At 42.2% G+C, this 12,929-nt stretch overlaps 1 protein-coding gene across 2 annotated transcripts in view; it reads right to left on the minus strand.

The window, feature by feature from the left end:
- Positions 1-12,929, minus strand: part of LOC114658756 (cytochrome P450 2J4-like) — a 74,561-nt gene that overhangs the window by 32,064 nt on the left and 29,568 nt on the right. For both annotated transcript variants that reach the window (XM_028810802.2, XM_051932736.1), the window contains one exon: positions 361-537. In XM_028810802.2, the coding sequence (XP_028666635.1) occupies positions 361-537 (177 nt within the window). The remainder of the gene's footprint in view (positions 1-360; positions 538-12,929) is intronic.

Consider the following 12,929-nt stretch of genomic DNA (forward strand, 5'->3'; position numbering starts at 1 on the left):
TCCACTGCCATCTCTCCTAAACACCTCCATGCTTCCACAGGTATGTCATCTGGACCAACAGCCTCTCTGTTCTTCATCCTCTTCATAGCTGTTGTTACTTCCTCCTTGCTAATCCACTGCACTTCCTGATTCGCTATCTCCACATCATCTAACCTTCTCTCTCTCTCATTCTCTTCATTCATCAGCCTCTCAAAGTATTCTTTCCATCTTTTTGACACACCCTCCTCTCTTGTGAGTGCGTTTCCATCTTTATCCTTTATCACCCTAACCTGTGGCACATCAATCTTTAATAAACATACTTATTACAGAGCATAAGAAGGTGAAATGCATCAGAAACAGACAACCCACTGTAATATTTACCTTTTCCATTTCTTCCAGGTAGCAGTCAATATAATCTCGAGGCTCAGAAAGATTCCTGTGTTTTTTGTGCTGCTCTATCTCCACTCTAACAAACGCTTTGACCTTTGCCCAGTTTGAAAACAGAGTCTTGTGTCCTCCAGGCAGAAGTTTCATAAGTTTGGGGAAGACGTTGTAGGCCTTAATAACGAACAATCAGATAAAAAAAAAAAACATCCAAATTAGTGCTTATGAATTCAACTTAAGATTATTTCTTGCACATAAATAAATAAATAAACACATTTTTTTTTATGAACTGTTTGAAAGTGACAAATAAAGAAACATTTCTAGGAGATTAAGGGGAAATCCAAACATTATCTGTCCTGGAGTCAACACAAGGAGAGCAGTCTAAGACGTCTGTGCAAATACAGTTGACCCCCACGAAATCGCGGTTCAGAGTTCGCGGCCTCAGTCGTTCACGGATTTTTCCTTAGAACCTAACTAATAGTTGTTAGCAGAAAACAGCAAATATCCTCTGCAATTTTTTTAAGTGGTGGCGTAGTGGTAGTGCTGCTGCCTCGCAGTTAGGAGACCTGGGTTCGATTCCCGGGTCCTCCCTGCGTGGAGTTTGCATGTTCTCCCCGTGTCTGCGTGGGTTTTCTCCGGGCGCTCCAGTTTCCTCCCACAGTCCAAAGACATGCAGGTTAGGTGGATTGGCGATTCTAAATTGGCCCGGGTGTGTTTGTGTGTGTCCTGCGGTGGGTTGGCACCCTGCCCGGGATTGGTTCCTGCCTTGTGCCCTGTGTTGGCTGGAATTGGCTCCGGCAGACCCCCGTGACCCTGTGTTCGGATTCATTGGGTTGGAAAATGAGTGAATGAATGAATTTTTTAAAGTTTTCTTCTGTGGCAATAGTGTACTGTGGAGAGAATACAAAGCAATCATAGAGGAAAACGCAGCTTGGGATGGTGAAAGTAACCAGTCTAATAATTAATAATAATTCTTTGCATTTATATAGCACTTTTCTCACTACTCAAACGCTCAGCAATTGCAGGTTAAGGGCCTTGCTTAAGGGCCCAACAGAGCAGAGTCCCTATTGGCATTTATGGGATTCGAACCGGCAACCTTTCCGATTGCCAGTGCAGATCTCTAGCCTCAGAGCCACCACTCCACCTGTATCTGAGAGCGTTGTTCATTTCTCCTTGCTGCTGATTGGCTGCCCAGCATTCCCACATCATAACAGTTTACCGTGTGTAGCTCTCTCGAGTGTTTCGCTGAGTGTTCTCGTGTTTTTCGTTTTGTTTTTCTTAAAGCCCTAAGATGTTGCCCAAACGCCCTGCACCTTCTAAGGCTTCTGGCAATGAACCGAAGCACCAGAAGAAGTTTAAGACATTCCAGGAGAAGGTTGAATTGCTGGATTTGCTCTGGGAACTAAAAAGTTATGTCGCAGTAGACACTCGAGGACCTGTAAATCCTCTGCTTTGCTGTGCAGTCATTATCTTCATTACATACCTTCATTGTACTGCACAGCTAATTCATCATCATCATCATCATCATCTTCAATCAATATCATTCATTATTGATGAGTGCATGTACATTTTACTGTATTGTTATTAAATTAAATTATTATGTATTTATCTTACTTATACCAAAGAAAATGACAGCGCATACCAAAGAAAATACGCTCGCATGAATTCCAGTACATATAGCGGTTCAAGAGTATTTTACATTCTAGCACTGCGGGAGACATAGCAATACAGCACTGTGTGGTATACGGGTTTACCATTACATTCTATTTTTTTTTTATGGTAATGCATTAAGCTGGGCGGCACGGTGGTGCAGTGGGTAGCGATGCTGCTTCGCAGTTAGGAGACCCGGGTTTGCTACCTGGGTCCTCCCTGAGTGGAGTTTGCATGTTCTCCCAGTGTCTGCGTGGGTTTCCTCCGGCTACTCCGGTTTCCTCCCACAGTCCAAAGACATGCAGGTTAGGTGCGTTGGCGATTCTAAATTGTCCCTAGTGTGTGCTTGGTGTGTGTGTGCCCTGCGGTGGGCTGGCGCTCTGCCCGGGGTTTGTTTTCTGCCTTGTGCCCTGTGTTGGCTGGGATTGGCTCCAGCAGACCCCCGTGACCCTGTAGATGGGATATAGCAGGTTGGATAATGGATGGATGGATGTATTAAGCTGAGTTTAAAATGAAATCAAAGTGCTTTGGGGGCATATTTAGGGTTTAAACTATAAAAATAGGCATTTATAGGCATTTTTTGGACCACATCCAAAATTCGCGGTTTTTCACATTTCGCGGGTGCTCTAGGCACGTAAGTCCCACGAATTTCAGGAGTCTGAGTGCAGTGACAGGGTGCATGTCACACTGTGTCTGGTTGCTTTCAAAAAAGCACAAGAGAGAACGGCTTGGTTTGTGAAATCAGAGTTACGGTTGACTGCTGCCAATGAAGACGCAAGACACTCTGGGTAATAATATACTGTATGTCGAGTATGCAGTGTGTTGTGGTGTACAAAATCTGTAAATTTTGGTCGATATTTTCATTATATTTTTCTCAAGACAAATCAACAAATGAACTTAAATACACATCACTAGTGTGGACAGTTAACATCAATGGCAATCTGTGTTCCTGACTTGTACAAATATCAGTACCATCTGCTTGAAGTGAGCAGGGATTCAGGAGACGCCTCAAGTTGTATTGATGACATCCTCGACTGTGGGCATCAGGATTAAACTGGTTTACAGATTGGGAAAGGAAGACATGCTATGGTTCAAGCTGTACCCGATTACTTTACCACCTGTGAGCAGAAGGAGATGCCGTGGGACTGGCAAGTACAGCGCGAGACAGGAGATTATTGAATCATTAGAAATTATATTGCTTGAAAAAAAAATGGGCATACTCAAATAGGTTAAAGAGTCTGAGCAAATTCATCCATCCTATTGACAGCCAGCCAATCAGAATGCCAGGACATGCATTGTTTGAACTCCGGCCTTGAGGCAGACGTTTCAGATCCATAAAGACTAAGACAAATAGACTGAGAAACAGTTTCTGTCCTTCAGCCATCACCATGCTGAATGCTGCTAAGTGGTCAGTCTGACCGAGAGCACCTTCATGTTTACAATACAGCCCTACAGTAAGTCAACATTGGCTATGGGACAAGTGCAATATAACGTATGTATGAATGGATAATTTTAGTTTTAACTTGAGCAATTGAAGAGCTCAGTTCCAAAATCAGCTAAGTACAAAAGATAAATTTTGGAGAAATCTGGGTCCGTAAGCAGATTTTGAAACTAAATCTTTAAAACTATAGCGCTACACTGTTGCAATTAGCAGGTTTTGAAGCTCAAACGTATTTTCGGCACATGACCAACTGCATGAAAAGTCACAATCATGTGTTCACTAAATTTTACCAAAAGGTGTAATAGGCAGATTTTGGAACTCGCATCTTCAATTGTGTTTTGTTTTTATTTTATTTTTGCATTGGAAAATTGCACCTAAATTTCGTTGTACAAAGTCTCATTGCTACAATGACAATAAGGATTTTGATTTTGATTTGATTTGATTTGAGAATATCTAAAAATCCTGTGCTGTGAACCCCGTAGAATTTTATTCTAAACTAGGGAGCCCAACCCCCAGTTACAGCCAGACTATTAGTAAAATCTGTAAATGTAAAAAAGAATAATTATTATTTTTTGGTCTCAAATTCACAAATTTTCTATAAATATGTAAAATAAAAATTAATTATTATTTAACGGAGTAAAAATCATGAAATGAGAATAAAATATTTACCGTAAATACCTGCATATAGGATGATACCATGTATAGGACGCAGTGGATTTTTGACCCTAAAAACCATGGAAAAACCTGTGTACCTGTTTATAGGACGCATCCTGATTTTGAGTTACCGGGGTACTAATTAAAAGCTGCTGCCGCCAGCGCCAGTGATTGTATACATGCGTTTGTGTTAGGCTGGAGTATCTCTGAACAACAACAAAGGGCGAGAAACATACTAGACAGCGAAAATGACATATCGGTGACATGAATATTCAAAATAAAACAATTTCCAAACGTTACAATAAGGCATACAGGTGCATGAATAGTAAAATGAGCTTTCAAACGCCGTGTCATTCTCCAAAATCGATACAGTATTAGCGACGCTACACCTGAAAAATACTTTAATTTGAAATGGTGTGAAATGCCAGTGCGGGGGCAACGGCTAATCGCGTGCGGACTGAGACATACCCCGGTAGCTACAATTGCAGCACTGCTAACCGACTGTCGCTTGAAAACAAACCTTGAAATTCAAATTGGATTCAAACCACTCCTCTCTGTCCCCGTCACACAGCCATCGAAGGCGAAGGAGAGGCACTGACACATGCGCACACGATCATAAATTCCAATATCCCATTACGTAGTTTTAAAGATAGCTATTCATTATTACCCAGTCAACATGGCAAAGACAACACGACAGAGCTGTACTGCAAAGTTTAAACTGGAGGTGATCACGTATGCGTAAGAACACGGGAACCGGGCAGCTGAGCGGCAATTTGGTCCGACAGAATGCGTAATCAGAAAATGGAGAAAAGCCGAAAGTACCATCAAAGAAGTTTGTCCCTGTGACTTACCGTGTTATGTAATTGTCATTGCAAATGCCAATCTAACAGGAAATTGTCTGTGTGTAAAAGTAAAAGGCAAATTTAAATCTGATGGGGTCAGGGATATCCGGGGAATACGGTAAGGACAGTTTGTGAGGTATCAGCTGCGATAGTTTAACACTCCAGTACATTGTGGTGAATGCTGGTAACAGTCAGGCGGGCGGGCAGGCGGGCAAGCCATCAAAGTTTGTCACGTTTGTATGCAGCGTGTAAAACAGTTTGCGTGTGTGGCAGGAGGAGGGTTAGATTTGGCGGGTGGGGCTCTGTCGTGTCGTGCGTAGTGAATTGTTGGTGGGCGGGGCTCGGTGAATTATATATATAGATTTATAATTTTTGTAATAAAAGTATCCATGTATAAGACGCACCTGGGTTTTTAGGCCTACTTCTTAAGAAAAAAAATGCGTCCTATATGCGGGTATTTACGGTACTCTCTTACCGATTGGAGTATTCCTGTTAAACTGAGGTCCACTATGCTCGATGGGTATTTATAAATAAACGATCCATTCGATTTAACTGACATTCTTATAGATTAAAAAACTTTTTTTAAAAAATGACTCATTTAAAAGTCATTTAAAGTGGTATGCAATGGGTCATTTGTCACTCAACCTTCAGCTAACTAAATCACCAAAATACAAGCATTGATGTTGTGAATAGATATTTTTTTTAATAGTTTGCTCCTATGAAAGATAGTTTACTCAATGAAAAATAAAAATTACGTGTCTCTTGATATTAAAAACCACGACTTTCTTGAAATTTTAGTTTAATAATTTAAAAATGGAATAAGAATCTGAAAATCTTAAAATTAAAGTTCGATAAATTCTGAAAAGAATGATACCAAACATTAATATATGTTAGATTTAAACCGTGACAAAAAACGTGACTTAAAATCTTTGCACTTTTAGGCTTAGGATTTTATATAGAGAGAGTAGACTAGCTATGTAAGCCCATGGTATAAAAAGCCCAGGCTCCTAGAAACTATTGAAATCGACAGAAGAAAAATTGAAATGTAGAGATGTCAGGTAATTGAAAGGAACTACTCTGGGCGTCTCTCTCCTAGGAGGATTCGTTTTGCCGACGAGTTCACATCACTTATGTATTAACGGCTAAGCGACTTTCTCTTTCTTCTGAGGTTTCGTTTTGCCGATGTGCTCGCATCGCTTGTGTAGTTAGCGCCTAAGTGAGTTTTCTGTTTCATCAGAGGTGGAGACTTTACCCTGACTCCATGTCTCACTTCCAGGCCGGACAGACAGACAGACCCACACACTTCCACACGTAGACGTTTATATATAAGGTATGCTTCATCTGAAGGAGAGGAAACAACGACGACAGAAGAGCAACGTCAGAAGAGGGCGCCAGCAACGTGTGGCCGTTTCCATCTGATCGCCAGCAAAGCATCTCATGAACAACTTCCGAGTGCTCGATCACAAACCGCCTGGGACATTCATCCTTGACATCTTTGACTTTTCGTAAGCGTTTTCTAAAGACTATACATATCCAGACTTTGCTATCCACATTTTCAGGTATTCTTTTCTCTACTGGTATTATTGCTCTTTGATAAATACCACATTTCTTTTAACTTTCTATTTTTTGTCTTCATATTTAGAGTGATTGAAGTAATAAGGTAGATTTCTTTGAGAAACCTGGGGCAGTGTGGAAGTGCCATATGATTTGATCTGCAAGGTTTATTGAACTGCGGACGAAGAGCTTTGTCCAAAACCGAACAGTGCGTTAAAGTAAAACATTCACTGGTTGATAAATGGCTTATAGCCAGGGATGTTGAGCCTTTGTATGTCTGAATATATTCTTGGAGACCAAAGGTAATATTTAGGTCTGAGATATAGCTAAGATATCGCATGTCTTTCGTGCCTATGTCAAGTAACCCTCTTGGAGTACTATGGAAAGCAGACTGTGCTCGTGTTATTCATACGACACTTGTGTGGGTTAAAGTGCTACAGAATAACGTGCTGTGTATACGTCATTCATAAGGAATGTTAGGGTCTGTGTGTGTAAGCGTATATTTATGTATGTGTGTGCAAGACGAGACCAACTTGGTAACGAACTTGGTGAATACACTTACACTTAAAGAAGGTAGGTAAAGGGTAAGTAGAGGGAAATATCACGATAACACACAGTGTAAGACAAAAGATACAAACTACAGTAACTATAAAAGACTGGGGCACCAATGGTGACCCCCATATAAGTGAAGGTTTCTGACAAAAACGTTTGAAAATATCTAACGAACACTATTAAAAACAGATGTCTTCTCAGACTCCAGTCTTTGTAGAGACTGCCCGCCATCTTGGTGGTGGCTTATTTAAGTCTGATTTGAAAGGAAGAGGTGGGTCCAAGTTGATGGGACTGGAAGTGACCTCACCGATCAACTCGGTGTTCTTCGGGTGTGGAGGCAAATCGAAAGGAGAGGCGGTAACACTTTAGTTTAGGTACTGCAAAATTGCATCTACTGTTCATTTACATTTACATTTACATTTACATCATTTAGCAGACGCTCTTATCCAGAGCGACTTACAACAGTGTTTGTTAGTTTTTTTTCGCATACCCCTTGGGGTCAGAGCGCAGGGTCAGCCATTGTACAGCGCCCCCCTGGAGCAATTACAGGTTAAGGGCCTTGCTCAAGGGCCCAGCAGAGCAGGATCTCTTTTGGCACCAAGACCTTACCATACACGTCTTTGGGTCTCACTTGGGAAACCTCAGTAAAGTGTTTCTTCATCTCTGCAATGTGTGGCAGACGGTTGGGACGCCCCTGAAGTGGAAGGATGGGGGAAGGCAGCTTTTTCAGGACACTGCCTCCCCCAAAACACTAGATGGCAGCTCGCCTGGAGTGTAGCAGTGCCCCGGATTCCCACAGGGCATGCTGGGACTTGGAGTCTGGTTTCTAAGCCCTATCAGGTGCCGTGAGGAGCTATGAAAGGACCTGGGGAGTCATGCTTCCCTTGCAGCCCAGAAGTGCTTGTAAGTTATGAAGATGGAAGCTCCTCAGTACTTCCGGGCTGATTGAAGACTTGAGATTCTCCATCTCTGTGGTGGGCTGGTGCCCTGCCCGGGGTTTGATTCTTGCCTTGAGCCCTGTGTTGGCTGGGATTGGCTACAGCGGACCCCCGTGACCCTGTAGTTAGGATATAGTGGGTTGGATAATGGATGGATGGATGGATTATTCATCTGACGCGGAAGTGCTGGCAAAGTCACTTGGGAAGAAGAGCAGGAACACTTCCAGGTCAAGAACTAAATAAAGGACTGGTGGAGACCCAGCAAGCGACCCGGAGTTGGGAGGGAGTTGACAGAGCTTGCTGTGAGGTGTGGAGGAGAGAATAATTATCGTATTTATTATATTACTTGCTTGTGTATTGTGGCTGTGGTGCTTTAAAGGCATTATCTACGGAAGAACTAATTAAAAGAATAATTCTTGGTGCTTTTACCTGGTGTCCTGGACGTCTGTCTGTTGGGTTAGAGGAGCGACAACGCCCTCTAGTGTTACAAATGTGACCCACTAACAAAACCTCCCTCTAAAGTGGTCTGAGGTGGCTTGACTGTGACGCACCTCTCTTGATATGACATATTTAGTATAAGACCTGTGAGTCCTTCATATTAATAAGTCATTATATGCCACACTGCACAGAGATGAAGAACCCACTAACCTGCTGAGGTTATAAAAGTGTCATGACTGCCAAAAGAAGACTTTGTCAGCATCTTGTTACGCAACAGTAAATTAACAAACAGATGCACTAAAGTCTTATTGCAGAGGTAAAAGGTGGCAGCGCCAACCCTCGACTCAGTGTATCAGCAGATGAGCCCTGAATTTTCAGTTTTCAGCAATTGTTTACACATTTTGAACTCTAATTTGGTTGCAATGGTTACTTTCAAAAGAAAGAGTAATTTCACATTCATGCATATTATTAAACACTAGACAAAGAGCCTGTTTCAACAACATAAGATGAAATGGGCACGAGTGGAATAGTATAATATATAACAAGTATAAGCACCACAAACCTGATATAGGTGTATTGAATGAATGCGTAATTAGGCCTTGAGCTGTAGTCGAAATCGCCTTTCAGGCCTCTAGAGCTTTAATTGAAGTCGCCTTTCTCTTTGAATTTTTGCGGCCATAAATCCGACGCCTCCCGCGATGTTGGGGTTGGATGTCGGTCGAAGTCTCCTTTCTCTTTGAATTTTCACGGCCGTAAATACGCCGCCTGCCGCGATGTCAGTCTCGTAAGGTTTTTCGGGCAGCTGCGCAGAAGGCGACTGCGCATTTGGCTTCGGACGGACATGATTGAGTGAGACAGTGAGTGAGGAAACTGGCGAATTATGTATTAAGATTATCTGTGGGGGGCTGAGTGATATGGACTTATATTAATATTGCTATTATTTTGACCCAAAATGTGATATTCAGTATTTCTCGATATGTTCTCAAAATACATTGCAGATTGAAGAAAGGCACCAGACAGGCATGTACTGTATATTCACATTTTCTGTATGGAGTCTAAAACCAGGTATATGCTCTCACAATAATAATGTGAAATACTAGCTGTACCCCACAGCTCTGCCCACGCAGTAGTGAAACAGGATAAACTTTAAAAATCATTAAAAATATATATATATATGTCTATATATACTAATATATATATAATTCTGGGCAAACAGAAGGTACAGTCATATGAAAAAATTTTGGGAACCCCTCTTAATTCTTTGGATTTTTGTTTCTCATCGGCTGAGCTTTCAAAGTAGCAACTTCCTATTGACATGCCTTATGGACACAGTAGGATTTCAGCAGTGACATTACGTTTATTGGATTAACAGAAAATATGCAGTATGCATCATCACAAAATTAGACAGGTGCATAAATGTGGGCACCCCAATGGAGATATGACATCAATACTTAGCTGAGCCTCCTTTTCAAATCTAACAGCCTCTAGATGCTGTCCTCCTATAGCCTCTGATGAGTGTCTGATTCTGGATGGAGGTATTATTCACCATTCTTCATACCAAATCTCTCCAGTTCAGTTCAATTTGATAGACAGCCTGCTTCAAATCATCCTATAGATTTTCGATGATATTCAAGTCAGGGGACTGTGACGGCCATTCCAGAACATTGTACTTCTCCCTTCTGCATGAATTCCTTTATAGAGTTCCAACTGTGTTTTGGGTCATTGTCTTGTTGGAATATCCAACCCCTGTGTAACTTCAACTTTGTGACCGATGCCTGAACATTATCCTGAAGAATTTGTTGAGTTGAATTCATCTGACCCTCGACTTTAACAAGGGCCCCAGTCCTTGAACTAGCCACACAGCCCACTTCAAAGCATGATGGAACCTCCACCAAATGTGACAGGAGGTAGCAGGTGTTTTTCTCGGAATGTGGTGTGCTTCTACCGCCATTCAAAGCGCTTTTTGTTCTGACCAAATAACTCCATTTGTGTCTCATCAGTCCAAAGCACTTTGTTCCAAAATGAATCTGGCTTGTCTAAATGAGCATTGGCATACAACAAGCGACTCTGTTTGTGGCGTGAGTGCAGAAAGGACTTCTTTCTCATCACCCTGCCATACAGACGTTCTTTGTGCAAATTGTGCTGAATTGTAAAACGATGTACAGATACACCATCTGCAGCGAGATGTTCTTGCAGGTCTTTGGAGGTGATCTGTGGGTTGTCTGTCACCATTCTCACAATCCTGCTCATATGCCGCTCCTGTATTTTTCTTGGCCTGCCAGACCTGCTGGTTTAACAGCAACTGTGCCTGTGGCCTTCCATTTCCTGATTCCATTCCTTACAGTTACAGAAGCTGACAGTTTAAACCTCTGAGATGGCTTTTTGTAGCCTTCCCCTAAACCAGGAGACTCAACAATCTTTGTTTTCAGATCTTTCGAGAGTTGTTTTGAGATCCCATGTTGTGACTCTTCAGAGGAGAGTCAAAGGGAAGGAAGCCCAACTTGTAATTGACCACCTTAAATCCCTTTATATCTCATGATTGGACACACCTGTCTATGAAGTTCAAGGCTTAACGAGCTCATCAACCAATCAGGATTGAGCAGTGACAGGCATTCAAATCAGCACAATGACAAGGGAAACCACATTTGTGCACAGCCAGTTTTTCACATTTGATTTAATTTCATACAACTAAATACTGCATCACTAAAAATCTTTGTTCGGAAAACACCGCAGTACTCAGGTGTTCCTAAGAAATGAAAGACATACCACTGTTATCTTTGTAGTTGAAAGGAGAGTCAATTATTATGCAGGCTGAGAGGGGGTCACAAACATTTTCATATGACTGTAGGTACGCTCCAATGTCAAACATTGGCACTGTATCTGATTGTGTTCAGCTCTGACAGGAGAGCGTCCCCCGCATGGGGAGAAAAGCACGTATCCGCAAAATCTCTGGCAATCACACAGGGCCCTGTCCGCTATGCCCTCCCCTCTCTGTCGGATTTGTGCAAATAAATCGGTACCACAAGCGAACTATGCCACAATGAGAGAAGTTGCAAAATCAACCGGAATGTTCAAAAAAATTATAGAAAAAAACCTAAATCTGTTAAGCAGTTCTCTCGTTTGCTAGCTAAGCGGAGGTAAGGAACATGAACCGAGGCTGGCATGTGAGTCAGGATGGCCTCACCCCCACTCCCCTCAGCCCACTGCCTCTTTCTCTTTGATTCGTGCAAACAAATCGGTATCACAAGCGAACTATGATGCTTAGCATGGTGATAGAAGTCGCAAAATCAACCAGAGTGTTGAAATCCGTTAAGTACTTCTCTCGTGAAAGGCAGACAGGCAGACAGACAGACAGACAGACAGATGTTGGATTTTATATATATATACCAGTTACAGTTGTATCCGCTGGCTTTTCCCCTCATGTCACACAGGTGTACAGTCACATAACAGGTTGAAAGCCCCCGTTGTTCTCATGAGAAGGGCTTGAGAGCTGGGCAGCCAGTTATCAGAACCAACTACAAAAACTCCAAGCAGTCAGAAATGCCTTGAAAACATTCAGGCCACACCCCCTGCTCCGCCTCCTGCAGTCCCACCAGAATAAAAGCAAACGGCAACAATGTTATTAGACCTGCTAAAGCTAACGAGAACATCGATAAATAAACTGTACTAGCTGTGGAAGCCCATGCTGTAAAAAGCCCGGGCTCCTAGAAACCATGGATTCTGGCACTTCAGTCAATCAGTCAATCGCATCGGTTGTGCATTAGCGGCTAAGCAAGGTTCTCTTTCCTCTGTGGTTTCGTTTTGCCGACCTGCTCAACTCCATTGTCTATTGGCAGCTAAGTGAGTTTCTCTCTCCTCAGAGGTTTCGTTTTGCTGATGTGCGCCCCTCACTTGTGTATTAGTAGCGGCGGCGGCTTCACTTTGGCGACAGACTCGCTTTCTTTGAGCTTCATGCTGTAGCCTCACACTTCTGGGCCAGACACACAAACACACACACACTTCCACGTGTAGATGTTTATATATAAGATATAAACATATTGTGGTCATGCGAGGTACAGCGATAGGTCTCGAGGAATGTTGGGGTGCCAGTAGGGTCATCCCGTTTAAAAATAACAAAGGATTTCAAAGAAAAAAGTTGAACAATGGTGCAGCTCCAAAACAAAAAACAGCCAACGGTTGACAGCTGGTTTGGAGCTCCATCTCTCATGAGCGTCAGTCCAGAATGAGGTGCCACCTTCTGTGAATGGGCTTACTTAAGTCCAGCTGGGGAGTTTTTTTTTGTTTTTTTTTTTTTGGCCATGGAGTGTATTATATGGAATAGAATCCCTTTATTATACTGTACCTACACAATGAAGGTATGCATGGAATTCAAACATTGTAAAAAGATTTTTAAAAAATCATATATTATATTATACTAGACATTAAGCCCGTTACAATAACGGGCGCTAGAACAGTAGTCCATAAACATTAGTAGGAACAGTCTATATTAAATGGCAA

This window comes from Erpetoichthys calabaricus, chromosome 10, assembly GCF_900747795.2.
Source record: "Erpetoichthys calabaricus chromosome 10, fErpCal1.3, whole genome shotgun sequence".
NCBI lineage: Eukaryota > Metazoa > Chordata > Cladistia > Polypteriformes > Polypteridae > Erpetoichthys > Erpetoichthys calabaricus.